This window comes from Diaphorina citri, unplaced genomic scaffold (genome assembly GCF_000475195.1).
Source record: "Diaphorina citri unplaced genomic scaffold, Diaci psyllid genome assembly version 1.1 scaffold193, whole genome shotgun sequence".
Taxonomy (NCBI): Eukaryota; Metazoa; Arthropoda; class Insecta; order Hemiptera; family Psyllidae; genus Diaphorina; species Diaphorina citri.
The window spans coordinates 49,391-69,796 of record NW_007377630.1 but is presented as its reverse complement, the minus strand read 5'-3'; the positions used below and the strand labels follow the sequence as shown (position 1 = coordinate 69,796).

Below are 20,406 nucleotides of genomic sequence, written 5' to 3'. Positions count from 1 at the left end.
GTAAGCCATCCTCATTGCTTGTATGAGAAAAGAACCATATTAAACCAGAGTACGAAGTTCTTAGATCAGTAGAGAGGTCTTGCGATTGTACCACAAGCCTTCCACTTCTTCGAGAGGAGACCAGTGCAGAATCTGAGGTGAGTTCAAATCCAGTCATTTTGTACCTACTGATAACTAATACTTCGGTCGAAAAGGATTGAAGTTGGAAGGCCGTCACTGATTTCTAGTGATCAAGAACCGCATGAAAGGAATATAAAAGATATCCAACTTTTATTTACATACGAGTACGAAGACAAATTTTATTTAACTTTATCTGTCATAATTTTATTCGTATCTGAGGTAGGTAAATTTTTGTAAAACCTTTTTAGGTACCTAGATTTGGAAGAAGAAAAAATCAGCCCTTACAATTTTTCTAGAAAAATTGCCTTTGATCCAAGGTGGCGTGGTTTTTGTTTTCACGTAGTTTCATGGAATGAACTTAAATGTCACGCCTTTCTCTACCACCTAACCCTCTTTACTGCTCACTAGTAGACAGGTAAGTCCCTATGGATGGCAGGAAATCACTTAAGTCAAAGGAATTTCCTGTGTGATACCTATGTAAACAATTATTCCTGTATTTAAACAACTATTTCTGTTTCCTAAGCAGAGTTCAACTTGACTCTCAAGATCTGGCAGTCAAAGGTACCTACCGCGAAATGATACACTCACACGCAAAAAATTTGGAACAGATCTCTCTGGAACTCTTTCGATATTAATAATATTGCAATTGGCAAGAGAATATGGAGCCAAAATTGTAATTTTCTTTCGGATACGCAACCGATTCCAATGACTCGAAATACAAGATTTCCTTCCCTATGGTTTAGTACAGGCACTATCACTCCAAACGAGGGGAAACCAGCTTCAGGGGAAATTCCAAAAGGAAAATACTACAATTCAACTAGAATACCGTCGCGACAGTATTTTAAAGACATCAGCTTTTAGTTTTGGTGCCAAATTCCCGCCCGGGGTGAACTTTATCCTAAACAGATAAGTTTCGTTCTCGGAACGGCTGGCTTCTCTAATCGACTTCGGGAGAATCAGATCTCCGTTGTTACAATTTCCTCCATTAAAACTCTTTAAAAAAGCACCCACTTGCTGAGCCAAGAAAGTGGGTGCTGCGGCAGAAATATGCATATGACCACCTTTAAAAAAATACCAACCAGGTTACTGTACGTTACCGCTAAGCGCTAGGTCGCGGGTTCGATTCCCGCCCGGGGTGAACTTTATCCTAAACAGATAAGTTTCGTTCTCGGAACGGCTGGCTTCTCTAGTCGACTTCAGGAGAATCAGAACTCCGTTGTTACAATTTCTTCCATTAAAACTCCTTAAAAAAGCACCCACTTGCTGAGCCAAGAAAGTGGGTGGTGCGGCAGAAATATGCATGTGACCACCTTTAAAAAATTACCAACCAGGTTACTGTACGTTACCGCCTTTACGGGCGCTTAAAGCACTCTGTATCGTACCAATGGATACCAATAAGTACAGACACCACACTGTTATCTGATAACAACACATAACTCGAGTCTCCAGTTACATATTGAGAACCAGATAGCATGCTTTTCAATGGCAAACAAAATTGGTTGTAACCGAGATAGGTAAAAAAATAAATTATTAAATAAACTACTATACTTCTAGGTATAAAACTCTTAGGTCTTCTATGTCACTTAGGATATAGGTAATAGATAGGTCTAACTGTAGGTATTATGCAGATTCGTAGGACCATAAACCTGCCTACTTATGTATGTATTTAGATATGTACCCGCATAGGTACCTAAATACATAGGTAGGTAGGTAGGTACATACCTACCAATGATTTCATACCCAATAGGTAACTCTAGGTAGGTAGGTACATTATGTCGCATGTCATTATAGGAATCGGAATTTTCTTTGTAATCTCGCTGGTATTTTGTACTATTGACTACCTATTTAACAAAAAAATGTGAATACAGGGTGTCCAAAAATGAGAACCCTTCAACCCCCCGGCTCTATGGAATAACTTTAGTGGCGTCATATACTTTTTCGGGGCCCTTCGAAAAAACACTTACTATTTTCGGTGTTAAGTTCGGTGTTAATTTAAGTGGAGGGGAAACGTTACTCCCCTAGCTTTAACGGAGGATACTGCACTACATCACACTGCACTGCACTACATCACACTAACTTGACACGAAGAATAATTCATCAGGCATGTGATTACAACATCAGGTAGGTAAAATAAGGTAGGTACATTATGTCGCATGTCATTATAGGAATCGGAATTTTCTTTGTAATCTCGCTGGTATTTTGTACTATTGACTACCTATTTGACAAAAAAATGTGAATACAGAGTGTCCAAAAACGAGAACCCTTCAACCCCCCGGCTCTATGGAATAATTTTAGTGGCGTCATATACTTTTTCGGGGCCCTTCGAAAAAACACTTACTATTTTCGGTGTTAAGTTCGGTGTTAAGTGGAGGGGAAACGTTACTCCCCTAGCTTTAACGGAGGATACTGCACTACATCACACTAACTTGACACGAAGAATAATTCATCAGGTATGTGATTACAACATCAGGTAGGTAAAATAGGCATGTAAGTTTTGTATTTAATCTAAAGCTTAAAAAAAAAGTTTATTTATTATACTGTGCAAGTGTACAACATCATTTAGATATAAATTTTGAGAATACATCATTAAGGTACATTTTGAGGACACATCGTTTAGGTGAGTTGTGAGGACGGGATTTCAACCACTTCACGAGTTATTCACAACCTCCGGACACCCTGTATAAATAAAATAATAAAGTTAAGAATGCTTATAAATGCTTGCCATTCCCCACTTTATACACCCCGGTAAATTCTATGACTTGGACTCGAACCACCAACCTCCAGATCCGAAGTCAAACGCTCTATCTCAATACTCGTAAAATAAAGTTAAGTATAGATTGAAGATTCTGTAACTTTGTGAAGGTCCATCTTGACTAGGTAGGTTGAAATGATAAACCTATACTTCTTCACTATTTTAGTGAAGAAGTATATGTTTATCATTTCAACCTACCTAGTAAAGTTAAGTATGTATAGGTAATGAAATGCTTTCCGTTCCCCCAATTTAATACCCCTCGCTAAATTTTATGACCTACGTCTTAATTTAGTGGTTGCCACTAAGATTGGTGACACCCTGTATATAGGTAAACAAAAAGAGTTCTGATGAATAATTTCGTGACCTAGGTGTATGCGATAAGTACCTACCTACTGATTTATGTGGATTGTGGATACCTCTATTTACCTACAAGTACCTTACTTAATTTTCCTAATACCTCTATGGTAAATATAAGTACCTAGCTTAATTTTGTTTCAATTGCTTTCTGTACGGTGTAAGAAGACAAATGGCCAATAACCAATAATTCAATTCGTATAATATAGGCAGGCAAAAATAATACATCCCAGAAAACAATGGTATGTCCAATTTGTGTTTATGTCTCAGATGGTAACAAACAAACAAACAAAAAAGACGTGTATTTTTCTTGTGAAACAGAACGCAAGTGGACTTCAAACTCCCAAATTAGATTTTTCGGGGTTGAGAAGACGCCATCTTGAATTTCCAATGTTTTACAAGCGCTACCACGCCACCTAGTGTTACATGAGTTTAACTAAATTTTGTGTTTTCCATTAAAGGGGGAAGTGGGCTTCAGAAGAGCAGAAATCGCTTTAGAGTAGTTCAGAGTCTACAAGAAAAAATACGCGTGAGAGCAAATATAAAATGGATAAGAGAACAAATATAAAATGGGTAAGAGCCCATTCCCACTTTGTCGTTCGGAAAAAAATCGTGTCGTGTGTAATAGGAGCACTCTCATTTAAATTACATTACCTACAGGACATTCGGAAGAAAATGGAGTGAAACTCACTACAAGTGGGAACAGGCTCTCATCCACACATAGTCGTAACAAATATAAAATGGGTAAGAGCCCATTCCCACTTTGTCGTTCGGAAAAAAATCGTGTCGTGTGTAATAGGAGCACTCTCATTTAAAATACATTACCTACAGGACATTCGGAAGAAAATGGAGTGAAACTCACTACAAGTGGGAACAGGCTCTCAATGCTCTCATCCACACATAGTCGACTGGCCACACTGCCACATCCATGTCGACTGAACCGTCCACACTGCCTCGATAACATAGATTCACCTCGTAGATCGATATCGATCCACGGCCGGTCGACTATGTGTGGACACTCCTTTCGATGATCTAAATTTCTGAAACTCACCTTATCAGTTCCGAATGGTAAAGGGGGACGTGTCCAGTAAGTGGCGAATCAGGTGTGTATCATGTACATGCTGTGCGTCATGTCGTCTCCCTCTTCCTCGATCTCCTGAATGCTAGTGGGTCGTGTGATAACACGCTCCTCCACTATGAGCTCCTTCAGACCGAACAGCATGAGCAGGGCACAGACTGGGGGAAAATTAAAGAGATCATTGAAACATTTTTATTATATTTACTGACTTTTTGAGAAATTGGGAAAATTGCGTAAAGCGGTGTCCACCCGGTCGACTATGTGTGGACACTCCTTTCGATGATCTAAATTTCTGAAACTCACCTTATCAGTTCCGAATGGTAAAGGGGGACGTGTCGAGTCAGTGGCGAATCAGGTGTGTATCATGTACATGCTGTGCGTCATGTCGTCTCCCTCTTCCTCGATCTCCTGAATGCTAGTGGGTCGTGTGATAACACGCTCCTCCACTATGAGCTCCTTCAGACCGAACAGCATGAGCAGGGCACAGACTGGGGGAAAATTAAAGAGATCATTGAAACATTTTTATTATATTTACTGACTTATTGAGAAATTGGGAAAATTGCGTAAAGCTGTGTCCACACAAATGCTAGTGGGTCGTGTGATAACACGCTCCTCCACTGTGAGCTCCTTCAGACCGAACAGCATGAGCAGGGCACAGACTGGGGGAAAAATAAAGAGATCATTGAAACACTTTTACTATATTTACTGACTTATTGAGAAATTGGGAAAATTGCGTAAAGCTGTGTCCACACATAGTCGACGAATTGTTGAAGAAGAAGTGAAGAGGTGAATATATGTTGTTGAGGCAGTGTAGGTGTCAGTCGACGCGATGTCGACCGACCATCGATCGACGATTTGTGGAACCGACATTGAATCTCTATTTCTCTATTTACCTAATTTAAAATACCCAGAAGAATTGTACGTAGTCAGTGCTAAAAGTCAATAAGACCACTGTTGTATTTTCTTCTATCTTCCATAGATAACCTTTGCAAACCCTTGCATACCCTTGAACTTCATAAGTTGTAAAGCTCTGCTGTCAAGATATCGTGGGATAATAAAACTATCTATGTAACTACGTTACCTACGTATTGTAGGATAGGTACTAGTCTTCCATAGATAACCTTTGCAAACCCTTGAATACCCTTGAACTTCATAAGTTGTAAAGCTCTGCTGTCAAGATATCGTGGGATAATAATAATAACTCTATCTATGTAACTACGTTAGCTACGTATTGTAGGATAGGTACTAGTGTTTCATGAGAACGTTTAGATGGGTCTCTCCCTCTTTATACTGGGCTTAACCAACTTGGCATTGTTTGTAGGTAGGTACCTACATATTTGTTTAGAAGAACATCATACCCTTTTACTTGAGTTTTTTTAGTCAGCACTTTGAGTTGCTAGCCTAACTAGATTTGAGGATAGTGCACTTAAAAATAATAATAATAAAAAAAAGATGAGTGTTTCACCGCCGTTTTTATTTCGTAGCAATGAAACAAAACTGCTACATTAGGCGCATGTGGTCTGTGTCGTAGCATGCCCATCCCGTAGTATGCCTCTCATCAGATGGGCGAGATGGGCACTTGCTTTATTAGAATGTGAGTGCTAGGTTGCGGGTTCGATTCCCGCCCGGGGTGAACTTTATCCTAAACAGATAAGTTTCGTTCTCGGAACGGCTGGCTTCTCTAATCGACTTCGGGAGAATCAGAACTCCGTTGTTACAATTTCTTCCATTAAAACTCTTTAAAAAAGCACCCACTTGCTGAGCCAAGAAAGTGGGTGCTGCGGCAGAAATATGCATGTGACCACCTTTAAAAAAATTACCAACCAGGTTACTGTACGTTACCGCCTTTACGGGCGCTTAAAGCACCCTGTATTGTACCAATGGATACCAATAAGTACAGACACCACACTGTTATCTGATAACAACACATAACTCGAGTCTCCAGTTATATATTGAGAACCAGATAGCATGCTTTTCAATGGCAAAAAAAATTGGTTGTAACCGAGATAGGTAAAAAAATAAATTATTAAATAAACTACTACTTATAGGTATGCTTAATAGTAGACAGGTAAGTCCCTATGGATGACAGGAAATCACTTAAGTCAAAGGAATTTCCTGTGTGATACCTATGTAAACAATTATTCCTGTATTTAAACTACTATTTCTGTTTCCTAAGCAGAGTTCAACTTGACTCTTAAGATCTGACAGTCAAAGGTACCTACCGCAAAATGATACACTCACACGCAAGAAATTTGGAACAGATCTCTCTGGAACTCTTTCGATATCAACAATATTGCAATTGGCAAGAGAATATGGAGCCAAAGTTGTAATTTTCTTTCGGATACGCAACCGATTCCAATGACTTGAAATACAAGATTTCCTTCCCTATGGTTTTAGTACAGGCACCATCACTCCAAACGAGGGGAAAACCAGCTTCAGACGGGGGGAAATTCCAAAAGGAAAATACCTACAACTCAACTAGAATACCGTCGCGACAGTATTTTAAAGACATCAGCTTTTAGTTTTGAGTATGCAGATTCGTAGGACCATAAACCTGCCTACTTATGTATGTATTTAGATATGTACCCGCATAGGTACCTAAATACATAGGTAGGTATACATACCTACCAATGATTTCATACCCAATAGGTAACTCTAGGTAGGTAGGTACATTATGTCGCATGCCATTATAGGAATCGGAATTTTCTTTGTAATCTCGCTGGTATTTTGTACTATTGACTACCTATTTGACAAAAAAAAAATGTGAATACAGGGTGTCCAAAAAACGAGAACCCTTCAACCCCCCGGCGGCTATGGAATAATTTTAGTGGCGTCATATACAATTGTAACATCAGTGTGATTTCTCAATTATTTAGCCTTAAGATACCATGTACATTGTACATGATCTCAGGTACCATAAGCGTTGTACAAAACAATACAATTGTAACATCATAATACAACGAAACGTTTTTTATTTATTTATATACTTTTTCGGGGCCCTTCGGAAAAACACTTGCTATTTTCGGTGTTAAGTTCGGTGTTAAGTGGAGGGGAAACGTTACTCCCCTAGCTTTAACGGAGGATACTGCACTACATCACACTAACTTGACACGAAGAATAATTGAGGTATGTGATTACAACATCAGGTAGGTAAAATAGGCATGTAAGTTTTGTATTTAATCGAAAGCTTAAAAAAAAGTTTATTTATTATACCGTGCAAGTGTACAACATCATTTAGATAGGTACCGTATTTAATCTAAAGCAAAAAAAGTTTATTTGTTATACTGTGCAAGTGTACAACATCACTTAGATATACATTTTGAGAATACATCATTTAGGTACATTTTGAGGACACATCGTTTAGGTGAGTTGTGAGGACGGGATTTCAACCACTTCACGAGTTATTCACAACCTCCGGACACCCTGTATAAATAAAATAATAAAGTTAAGAATGCTCATAAATGCTTGCCATTCCCCACTTTATACACCCCGGTAAATTCTATGTCCTGCCCGTTAATTTAGTGGTTGCCACTAAGGTTGGTGACACCCTGTATATAGGTAAACAAAAAGAGTTCTGATGAATAATTTCGTGACCTAGGTGTATGCGATAAGTACCTACTGATTTATGTGGATTGTGGATACCTCTATTTACCTACAAGTAGTTAACTTAATTTTCCCGATACCTCTATGGTAAATATAAGTAGGTACCTAGCTTAATTTTGTTTCAATTGCTTTCTGTACGGTGTAAGAAGACAAATGGCCAATAACCATAATTCAACAATTTGTATAATATAGGCAGGCAGAAATAATACATCCCAGAAAACAATAATGGTATGTCCAATTTGTGTTTATGTCTCAGATGGTAACAAACAAACAAACATAAGATGGATGCATTTTTTTTTTTTTTTTTTTTTTTTTAATGACGTCTATTCAGCTTTTCTTTTTTTTCTGATGATGATGATTATTAAAAAGGAAAGGGACTTTATTTTTCATAAAAAAGAAACATCTCCAGAAAACATCACACTAGGGAATCCCTGCTCCATCTTCCAAGTTCCAGTGGCGTCATATACAATTGTAACATCATAATACAACGAAACGTTTTTTATTTATTTATATACTTTTTCGGGGCCCTTCGAAAAAACACTTATATACTATTTTCGGTGTTAAGTTCGGTGTTAATTTAAGTGGAGGGGAAACGTTACTCCCCTGGCTTTAACGGAGGATACTGCACTACATCACACTAACTTGACACGAAGAATAATTCATCAGGTATGTGATTACAACTTCAGGTAGGTAAAATAGGCATGTAAGTTTTGTATTTAATCTAAAGCAAAAAAAGTTTATTTGTTATACTGTGCAAGTGTACAACATCACTTAGATATACATTTTGAGAATACATCATTTAGGTACATTTTGAGGACACATCGTTTAGGTGAGTTGTGAGGACGGGATTTCAACCACTTCACGAGTTATTCACAACCTCCGGACACCCTGTATAAATAAAATAATAAAGTTAAGAATGCTTATAAATGCTTGCCATTCCCCACTTTATACAACCCGGTAAATTCTATGACTTGGACTCGAACCACCAACCTCCAGATCCGAAGTCCAACGCTCTACTCAATACTCGTAAAATAAAGTTGAAGATTCTGTAACTTTGTGAAGGTCCATCTAGTAAAGTTAAGTATGTATAGGTGATGAAATGCTTTCCGTTCCCCCAATTTAATACCCCTCGCTAAATTTTATGACTTGGACTCGAACCACCAACCTCCAGATTCGAAGACCTACGTCTTAATTTAGTGGTTGCCACTAAGATTGGTGACACCCTGTATATAGGTAAACAAAAAGAGTTCTGATGAATAATTTCGTGACCTAGGTGTATGCGATAAGTACCTACCTACTGATTTATGTGGATTGTGGATACCTCTATTTACCTACAAGTCTATGGTAAATATAAGTACCTAGCTTAATTTTGTTTCAATTGCTTTCTGTACGGTGTAAGAAGACAAATGGCCAATAACCAATAATTCAATTCGTATAATATAGGCAGGCAGAAATAATACATCCCAGAAAACAATGGTATGTCCAATTTGTGTTTATGTCTCAGATGGTAACAAACAAACATAAATTAAAGACGAATTGCTTTCTGTACGGTGTAAGAAGACAAATGGCCAATAACCAATAATTCAATTCGTATAATATAGGCAGGCAGAAATAATACATCCAAGAAAACAATGGTATGTCCAATTTGTGTTTATGTCTCAGATGGTAACAAACAAACATAAATTAAAGACGTGTATTTTTCTTGTGAAACAGAACGGAAGTGGACTTCAAACTCCCAAATTAGATTTTTCAGGGTTGAGAAGACGTCATCTTGAATTTCCAATGTTTTACAAGCGCTACCACGCCACCTAGTGTTACATGAGTTTAACTAAATTCTGAGTTTTCCATTAAAAGGGGGAAGTGGGCTTCAGAAGAGCAGAAATCGCTTTAGAGTAGTTCAGAGTCTACAAGAAAAAATACGCGTAAGAGCAAAATATAAAATGGATAAGAGAACAAATATAAAATGGATAAGAGAACAAATATAAAATGGGTAAGAGAACAAATATAAAATGGATAAGAGAACAAATATAAAATGGGTAAGAGAACAAATATAAAATGGGTAAGAGCCCGCATTAAAAGGGGGAAGTGGGCTTCAGAAGAGCAGAAATCGCTTTAGAGTAGTTCAGAGTCTACAAGAAAAAATACGCGTAAGAGCAAATATAAAATGGGTAAGAGAACAAATATAAAATGGATAAGAGAACAAATATAAAATGGGTAAGAGCCCATTCCCACTTTGTCGTTCGGAAAAAAATCGTGTCGTGTGTAATAGGAGCACTCTCATTTAACTTACATTACCTACAGGATATTCGGAAGAAAATGGAGTGAAAGGACAAGTGGGAACAGGCTCTCATCCACACATAGTCGACTGGCCACACTGCCACATCCATGTCGACTGAACCGTCCACACTGCCTCGATAACATAGATTTCGGAAAAAAATCGTGTCGTGTGTAATAGGAGCACTCTCATTTAAATTACATTACCTACAGGACATTCGGAAGAAAATGGAGTGAAAGGACAAGTGGGAACAGGCTCTCATCCCCACATAGTCGACTGGCCACACTGCCACATCCATGTCGACTGAACCGTCCACACTGCCTCGATAACATAGACTCACCTCGTAGATCGATATCGATCCACGGCCGGTCGACTATGTGTGGACACTCCTTTCGATGATCTAAATTTCTGAAACTCACCTTATCAGTTCCGAATGGTAAAGGGGGACGTGTCCAGTAAGTGGCGAATCAGGTGTGTATCATGTACATGCTGTGCGTCATATCGTCTCCCTCTTCCTCGATCTCCTGAATGCTAGTGGGTCGTGTGATAACACGCTCCTCCACTGTGAGCTCCTTCAGACCGAACAGCATGAGCAGGGCACAGACTGGGGGAAAATTAAAGAGATCATTGAAACATTTTTATTATATTTACTGACTTATTGAGAAATTGGGAAAATTGCGTAAAGCGGTGTCCACACATAGTCGACGAATTGAAGAAGAAGTGAAGAGGTGAATATTTTATATGTTGTTGAGGCAGTGTAGGTGTCAGTTGACGCGACTTTCATACTTTTATTTTGAGATCTCTACATGTTTGTTTTTTTTTTTTTTATTTGCGTCAAATCTTTAAACTACCTTTTGACTTGGAAAAGGAAGACGGTTTGCGTAAATTATCCAGTATTGAACTTTTCCAAGTCAACTTTGAAATATTTACCTAATGGTAATAAAATTACTTTTGAAGAAGAAGTGAAGAGGTGAATATATGTTGTTGAGGCAGTGTAGGTGTCAGTCGACGCGATGTCGACCGACCATCGATCGACGATGTCGACTATGTGTGGACACAACTCAAGGATTAACGGGAAAAGGGCTAACTACAAAGACAAATGGCCAACTCTAGTCATCAATCCCTGAATATCCAGGGGATTTGGTGATTTTTTTCGCGGATTTCGCGATTATGTTCGCGGATTTGGTGATTTTGTTCGCGGATTTGGCGATTTTGTTCGCGGATTTGGCGATTATGTTCGCGGGTTTCGCGATTATGTTCGCGGATTTCGCGATTGTGTTCGCGGATTTGGTGATTATGTTCGCGGATTTCGCGATTATGTTCGCGGATTTCGCGATTATATTCGCGGATTTCGCGATTTTGTTCGCGGATTTCGCGATTATGTTCGCGGATTTGGCGATTTTGTTCGCGGATTTCGCGATTCGCGATTATGTTCGCGGATTTGGTGATTTTGTTCGCGGATTTTGCGATTATGTTCGCGGATTTCGCGATTATGTTCGCGGATTTCGGATTTGGCGATTTTGTTCGCGGATTTTGCGATTATGTTCGCGGATTTGGCAATCATGTTCGCGGATTCGCTTCCCGAATCGACATTTTGGATATTTGGCAAGCCTAAGGCTAGTTAGCTTGGTTGGTAGCGCGTCTGCCTTGTAAGCACTAAGGCCGCGGGCTCGATTCCCGCCCTGGGAGGATTTTTTCTTGAACAGATAATTTTCGTTCTCGAAACGGCTGACTTTCTCCTATCCTGTCTTCCTTCTCTCTTAAATTTCGGGACGATAAGACCTTAGCCGTGGCCAAATGTGACGCGGGATTTTTTGGGACTTTTTACGGAATAATACGGGGAGGGTACTGAATAGTTTGGCATAGGTTTGATTTCTCTAGTCGATTTCAGGACGATAAGGGCTCAATCGTCACAGTTCCCTCTATCAAACTTGTTGGAAAGTGACGCGAACGAACTATGGGGGGGGGAAATACTTACGACATCATGGTGAGACCTTGGAGGACTAAAATAACCACGGCCGTTTTGAGTAGGGGAGGATGGAATATGGGTATGAGCTGTCTCAAGCCTTTAGCTACACGATGACGCAAGGTACGATTCATATAGTACATACTGGACGTAGGCGGGGCTCCCATCAGACTTTTCACCTGGAAGAAGACAAGTTAATGAGTAATAAGACTCATAAGAAATCCTGATCATGTAAAGGTCCGTTACCACTTCTTGTCGTACGGAAAAAAATCGTATCGTGTGTCGTGGGAACACTGTCATTTAAATTAAATTGTCTCATATAAGATATAAGGACATTTTGTGTGGTTCGGAATGTCCTTGGTAGTGGGAACACACTCATATTACATTTCCTACAGGATATTCGGAAAAAATAGGATGAAACTCATGACAACTGGGAACGGACCTTTACTATTTAGTCTAATTTCCCTTGCGAAATAAATAGCAAAGGTTGAGTGTGAAGGGCATCTACTCGTAAAATTTGTAGCCAAAACCAAATGTTAGCCCAAAGCAATCACCCTAGTTAGGGCTGATTGAGAGCCTGACGTAAAACGCCGACCCCGTCTGTACACGGGAAAAGGCGAAGAAAAAGAAGATGGTAATATTTTTTACATAGGGAGGTACCAAAAATTTCAAAATAAAGTTTTCATTTGAATTATTACAAAGAAAATAAAATCTGTTTTTCGTAGAGTTAATCTCACAGATGAATTGCGCCCGACAGTGTTAGGTTTAGCATTGGAGAAAAAGAAGATGGTAATATTTTTTACATAGGGAGGTACCAAAAATGTTCAAAATAAAGTTTTCATTTGAATTATTACAAAGAAAATGAAATCTGTTTTTCGTAGAGTTATATCTCACAGATGAATTGCGCCCGACAGTGTTAGGTTTAGCATTGCACCCGACGCGCGACGCGACAGAAGGATAATTACCGGATAAGAGTCTTTCGGTTTGCCCGTGTTGCGCGCATACATGCTCTGGAACACGTCAAGCGCGTCATCGCTACGGCCATGCGTCATGAGGAACTTGGGAGATTCCGGGATGAAGAACACCAGCAGCGCTCCGGCCAGACTTGGGAACGTAGAAACTATGAGGAAAATACGCCAGGAGCACATCAGGAAGAAATCGAACACGGGATAGGTCCATTTGATCGGGATGATGAAGTAGGCTATCACTGAAATACGAAGAAATAGACAAGAATCAACTGTAGATACCTAGGTAAAAAGAAAAATAGCTTCTTCAAATTTAATTGATCCCAAAGGCAAGGAAAACCTAGACCCTTGACAAATGGAGTGTGGCTGAAGGCATGTGATGTGTTCCAATCCATTCGACGCCGATAAATAATAGAAAAATAGCTTCTTCAAATTTAATTGATCCCAAAGGCAAGGAAAACCTAGACCCTTGACAAATGGAGTGTGGCTGAAGGCATGTGATCTGTTCCAATCCACTCGACGCCAATAAATAATCTGAAAATAGGTAGCGAAGAAGAATTTATTATAAAATACATCACAATCTGCCAGCCTCCCCCTGGATGCTATACAGGGTGAACACGAAAAACGTTACCAAAAGCCTAGGGTAAATTCCTGAGGTCATTTCCAATAAAAACATTCTACAATAACTTTTTTCGTATCTCGCTTAGTTTCCGAGATATCCGTCATTTTGTTTTTCTTTAAAATACACGACCTTCCCATAATAAACCGGTCACAACTTTTTTTTTTCAGTTAAACATAGAGAAAAATGGGTTTCATAACTGAAATTTGCACAAAATTTCCATTAAAATACCTAGGGCACAGTTATCAGATTATTACCGCTACCTATAAAGTTTTTTTTTTTTTGGTTCAACACTATTTATGTTTAGCACATTGCATATTCATTTTAAATAACAGGCATTCATACAAAAATGTTTCGGCAAAAGTGGAATAGACAAGACCTTATTCAGTCTGATGGCGTAAAGGATTTTTTAGTCCTGGATAAACAATAATTATTTCGCTATAAATACATTCTATTAAGGACTAAATTCCGCTTCAAAAGAACCTAAGATCACTATTCCAAAATAATTAGGACCAAATATATTCGTTTTTGTCTGGAAAAACCCTTAGGTGGGCGAATAAATGGTGCACTTACCCTAGGTACAACAATAAATTATTTTTTCTTAAATTCCGCTTCAAAAGAACCTAAGATCACTATTCCAAAATAATTAGGACCAAAGATATAACAGCAATGAAACAACTGCTACATTAGACGCATGTGGTCTGTGTCGTAGCATGCCCATCCCGTATTATGCCTCTCATCAGATGGGCGAGATGGGCACTTGCTTTATTAGAATGTAAGCGCTAGGTCGCGGGTTCGATTCCCGCCCGTGGTGAACTTTATCCTAAACAAATAAGTTTCGTTCTCGGAACGGCTGGCTTCTCTAGTCGATTTCGGGAGAATCAGAACTCCGTTGTTACAATTTCTTTCATTAAAACTCTTTAAAAAAGCTCTCGCTGAGCCAAGAAAGTGGGTGGTGCGGCAGAAATATGTATGTGACCAGCTTTAAAAAAATAACAACCAGGTTACTGTACGTTACCGCATATTTTTCTTAAAAAAAAGTGCGAAAATTTGCCGATTATATGATTCGATCCCGGGTTGCATCAAGCACATTACCACTTAAATTCCGCTTCAAAAGAACCTAAGATCACTATTCCAAAATAATTAGGACCAAAGATATAACCGTTTTTGTCTGGAAAAACCCTTAGGGGGGCGAATAAATGGTGCACTTACCTAGGTACAACAATAAATTACCTATTTTTCTTAAAAAAAAGTGCGAAAATTTGCCGATTATATGATTCGATCCCGGGTTGCATCAAGCACATTACCACTTGGCCAACCGATTACCACTTGACCAACCGAGCCCCCCCAAATTTATATCATCATATCAGCAGCCTCCACATATCGTCAGGACCAGTTCCTAGCAATACCTCATATGCCTTAGCGATATGTTACTAATACAGGTTCTCTCGGATCGACCCAGTGACCCAGATCGGAGCTGTAATTTTTTCCCATCTCCGATAGATATACAGCCAACCAATTATTCAAGTTTAGGTATATATTGAATCAAATTCTTTGTTAATTATGAACTTTGTTGATGTATTTTTCTCCACAGAGTCCACATATCGTCAGGACCAGTTCCTAGCAATACATGCCTTAGCGATATGTTACTAATACAGGTTCTCTTGGATCGACCCAGTGACCCAGATCGGAGCTGTAATTTTTTCCCATCTCCGATAGATATATACAGCCAACTATTTTTTCAAGTTTAGGTATATATTGAATCAAATTCTTGGTTAATTATGAACTTTGTTGATGTATTTTTATACGCAGTCTTTGTTTTCTGTCCTTTTTTACTTTCCTTATTTTTGATTATTTTTTGGTATGTTTGCTTTTTATATCCCAGGTTTGAGGAAGAAAAGAGGTTTTTTTTTTTGGGTCTAGCTGCCAATTTGCTTTTTATATCCCGGGTTTGAGGAAGAAAAGAGGTTTTTTTTTTGGGTCTAGCTGCCAATTTTTTTTTTTTTTTTCTTTTACTGCGAAGGTTTTTCGTGACGGGGGATCAACCCCATCCATTCGGCGACAGTCTTTAGTGAGGTTAAAATCAGTAAAATTCAAATAACCGTTCAGGAACTGATGGCGAAAGCTATAAACAGACAAAACTGAGTACTAAATCTTTCAGTTAGAACTAAATTTAGAGGTCACTTCGTTTGTTGAAAAAACAGATATCAAACAGATCAAGCAAGACTTTTTCAATAAAACTAAATTTAAAACTCACTGAGTTGAAAAGTCAGATGGAGACACGAAAAAGTCCTCGCGATACTTACAAACAATGATGCCTCCTATTGTAAGAAGGGCTACTTGGCACATGTCCGCAATGAATTTGGAGAACAGGATACTGCCCACCAGAGTGCCAGTTCTACCTGACATCATTGTAATGTTCACTGCCATTGCTCTGAAAGACAAAGAGGACATGGTCTTTAAAGGGTGGTACACAACTACACCCTGTTGCAGACTTGAGATATGTTACAAACAATGATGCCTCCTATTGTAAGAAGGGCTACTTGGCACATGTCCGCAATGAATTTGGAGAACAGGATACTGCCCACCAGAGTACCAGTTCTACCTGACATCATTGTAATGTTCACTGCCATTGCTCTGAAAGACAAAGAGGACATGGTCTTTAAAGGGTGGTACACAACTACACCCTGTTGCAGACTTAAGATGAGTCCAAAGCCAAACAGAATAGAAGGACTGAAAAGTCCCTTTACCTCAGCAGTCTAAACAAGGTCTCGTATATTTAATGGGTCAAAGATTAATACAACATAGTTAACTGGCTGTCGATCGACGAGGTGACTCTATGTTATCCAGGCAGTGTGGGCGGTTTAGTCGACGTCGATCGATGTCGGTCGTCGACTATGTGTGGACACAGCTTTATAACCTTGTTTTAGGATAGCAGGTTTGAGTGGACTTCATGCCTGAAACTTGCCGTACACACGTACCTATAATCTAAGCTTTATAACCTTGTTTTAGGATAGCAGGTTTGAGTAGACTTCATGCCTGAAACTTGCCGTACAAAGGGTGGTACACAACTACACCCTGTTGCAGACTTAAGATGAGTCCAAAGCCAAACAGAATAGAAGGACTGAAAAGTCCCTTTACCTACCTCAGCAGTCTAAACAAGGTCTCGTATATTTAATGGGTCAAAGATTAATACAACATAGTTAACTGTGTGTGTGTGTGTGTGTGGTCGTCGACTATGTGTGGACACAGCTTTATAACCTTGTTTTAGGATAGCAGGTTTGAGTAGACTTCATGCCTGAAACTTGCCGTACACGTACCTATAATCTACTGGAAAACAAGTTTGTGAGACCGAATTTGGATATAAGTCTGCAGACAATCAGGAACATTGTGGATTAATAATCAGATCAAATTCAATTAATCCAGTGGCAACCGCGGTCGACAAACAATTTGCACTCATTTTTGGATAATCGGCTATTTTAAATCGGTTCAAAATAACCCTAGCAACGTTCCAGGTTGAGCCATATTTACCTCAGTGAAGCAACTGCGGTCGACAAACAATTTGCGCTCATTTTTGGATAATCGGCTATTTTAAATCGGTTCAAAATAACCCTAGCAACGTTCCAGGATGAGCCATATTTACCTCAGTGACGTAGGAAACTCCTGCACAGAACAGCCCAGGATCAAGCTGATCATGGTAGACATCAGGGCTAGGAATATGGCCGCGATCATAACTACATACACGGATTGGGTCCAGGGGTAGATACAAATACAGGCAGCACAGATTAGCATGGAAACCACTGAGATGAAAGAAAAAATAAAAGAAATAATAAATATACTGTTTCTTTGTGTTATCATATCACAATTTTATGGGTCCAGGGGTAGATACAAATACAGGCAGCACAGATTAGCATGGAAACCACTGAGATGAAAGAAAAAATAAAAGAAATAATAAATACTGTTTCTTTGTGTTATCATATCACAACTTTGATGTTCACTGCAGCATACTAGGATTTTCCAAATATTTACCAACCCAAGATTTATCTACCATGCCGGCACCGGTCGCTATGTGCATTTGTATTGTACCTACATAGCTACTCATTTTCCTCACGAGGCTGAGTGGCCCCGCAACAGCCAGTCAGGGAATCAATCATTTGCTTGATATAAATTTTTGACCCCGCCGGGAATCGAACCCGGGTCTCCCGCGTGCAAGGGAATTCATTCTTACCAACTTACCATAGAGGTACTTCTTTCCCAATCCTCTGACCAGGAACACTGTGAGGATGTAGTAGAGAAATGAAATAAGACCGAGGAACGTAGCAACACTGTACACACGAGTATCAACAGTTCCAAACTGAAACCAAAAGAGGACAAAGGTATTTTGATTTTGTGTTAAGCATACTTCGTAGATTGGTGAAGCTTAGCACCTATGGGACCATTGATCCCTACACCTAATTGGGTGTCCACAACACAGAACCGACCATCGACCGTAGCCTAGTGTCGACCCACGAGAAAATAGAATAGAATATACCCTGTTTATACTGCCAGAATGAGACTGAAAAGTCCCTTTACTCCCGCAGTCTAAACAAGGTCTCATGTATTTGGTACAAAATAGGTGTATTTTTTTTATAAATTAAAACCTTGCTTAATTTTTTTTAAAAAAAATAAGGGCCCAGAGCCCGCAACAAATCATGCTAATGAATAGAAGCGTCCTCAACGGAGCCTTGATCATGGGTCCGACCATAGTACAGACCTTCGCAGAAAATGACGAAATTGAGCCTAGTATATTTTCTGCGAGGGTCGATGGTTTTGTAATTTGCATACATTTTTGATGAAATTGGTAACCTAGGTACCCTATCGAATCGAACTCACTTTCTCGCAAAACTCGTGTCTGGTAAGAGCATTGGACGCGGCAAACACAGCGTACGCTGAACTGGTCATCATATTTTGCGGAGTCTTTTTGATAGCCGTCTCCCCATTGAGTGACTCACACAGATTGCGGTCATAATTGCCGGTCTGGTTGAAGAACGAGGCGAGAATTTCTGGCTGCAGAAGCCGGACAACGTTTATCCTGAAACACGGAGGTTCACAATAGAATACAATTAGAATAGAATGGTCGAAACACACTACTATCACGTCACATCACGTGAGCTCATGGGGAGTCGGAAACGAGGCGAGAATTTCTGGCTGCAGAAGCCGGACAACGTTTATCCTGAAACACGGAGGTTCACAATAGAATACAATTAGAATAGAATAGAATGGTCGAAACACACTACTATCACGTCACATCACGTGAGCTCATGGGGAGTCGGAAATAATATGTAGTTCAAAGTTTTCCCATAATATTGGCGCTTAGTGGGTAGCGGCGGTAGCGCCTTGTAAGCGCTAGGTTACGTATATGATTTCCGCCTGGTGGCAGACTTTATACTAAACAGATAAGGTTCGTTTTCGGAACAGATGGCGTTCACCTATCCTGTTTTCTCTAGTCGATTTCAGGACGATAAGGGCTCAATCGTCACAGTTCCCTCTATCAAAATTGTTGGAAAGTGACGCGAACGAAGTATGAGGGGGGGGGAATACTTACGACATCATGGTGAGACCTTGGAGGACTAGAATGACCACGGCCGGCGGATTTGGCGATTATGTTCGCGGATTTGCCGATTATGTTCGCGGATTTCGCGATTATGTGTAGCGGCGGTAGCGCCTTGTAAGCGCTAGGTTACGTATATGATTTCCGCCTGGGGGCAGACTTTATACTAAACAGATAAGGTTCGTTTTCGGAACAGATGGCGTTCACCTATCCTGTTTTCTCTAGTCGATTTCAGGACGATAAGGGCTCAATCGTCACAGTTCCCTCTATCAAACTTGTTGGAAAGTGACGCGAACGAACTATGAGGGGGGGGGAAAATACTTACGACATCATGGTGAGACATTGGAGGACTGATTTCGCGATTATGCTCGCGGATTTCGCGATTATGCTCGCGGATTTCGCGATTATGTTCGCGGATTTGGTGATTTTGCTTGCGGATTTCGCGATTATGTTCGCGGATTTGGCGATTATGTTCGCGGATTTAGCGATTATGTTCGCGGATTTCCGATTATGTTCGCGGGATGGAATATGGGTATGAGCTGTCTCAAGCCTTTAGCTACACGATGACGCAAGGTACGATTCATATAGTACATACTGGACGTAGGCGGAGCTCCCATCAGACTTTTCACCTGGAAGAAGACAACTTAATGAGTAATAAGACTCATAAGAAATCCTGATCATGTAAAGGTCCGTTACCACTTGTCGTACGGAAAAAAAATCGTATCGTGTGTCGTGGGAACACTGTCATTTAAATTAAATTGTCTCATATAAGGACATTTTGTGTGGTTCGGAATGTCTTTGGTAGTGGGAACACACTCATATTACATTTCCTACAGGATATTCGGAAAAAATCGGATGAAACTCATGACAACTGGGAACGGGCCTTTACTATTTAGTCTAATTCCCCTTGCGAAATAAATAGCAAAGGTTGAGTGTGAAGGGCATCTGCTCGTAAAATTTGTAGCCAAAACCAAATGTTAGCCCAAAGCAATCACCCTAGTTAGGGCTGATTGTGACGCTGACTAAATCCGCCCCGGGCGGGAATCGAACCCGCGGCCTAGCGCTTACAAGGCAGACGCACTAC

General features: G+C 39.8%; 1 protein-coding gene across 4 annotated transcripts; it reads right to left on the bottom strand.

Annotated features, from left to right (window-relative positions):
• Positions 1-2,626: 2,626 nt before the first annotated feature.
• LOC103505754 lies at positions 2,627-19,668 on the bottom strand. Of its 4 annotated transcripts, none has more exons than XM_026821014.1 (7): positions 19,317-19,353; positions 18,605-18,803; positions 17,969-18,086; positions 17,376-17,532; positions 16,039-16,166; positions 4,608-4,792; positions 2,627-2,796 (listed from the first exon to the last, which is right to left on the bottom strand). In XM_026821014.1, exons 1-6 carry the CDS (start codon positions 19,322-19,324, stop codon positions 4,656-4,658), a joined length of 747 nt encoding a protein of 248 aa, XP_026676815.1. In that variant the 5' UTR covers positions 19,325-19,353; the 3' UTR covers positions 2,627-2,796; positions 4,608-4,655. The 4 variants fall into 4 exon arrangements, with proteins under 4 accessions (XP_026676815.1, XP_017298064.1, XP_026676814.1 ...); XM_017442575.2 differs by lacking the exons at positions 2,627-2,796; positions 4,608-4,792; positions 19,317-19,353 and adding exons at positions 8,623-8,795; positions 10,602-10,786; positions 19,648-19,668; XM_026821013.1 differs by lacking the exons at positions 2,627-2,796; positions 4,608-4,792; positions 16,039-16,166 and adding exons at positions 8,623-8,795; positions 10,602-10,786; positions 16,242-16,369.
• Between the last annotated feature and the right edge of the window lie 738 nt (positions 19,669-20,406).

Coding starts and splice junctions, on each gene's coding strand:
- LOC103505754 (XM_017442575.2), bottom strand. Junction 18,087..18,604: donor GACACGAGTTTTGCGAGAAA/GTGAGTTCGATT, acceptor TTTTGGTTTCAG/TTTGGAACTGTTGATACTCG. Junction 17,533..17,968: donor GGGAAAGAAGTACCTCTATG/GTAAGTTGGTAA, acceptor CTTTCATCTCAG/TGGTTTCCATGCTAATCTGT.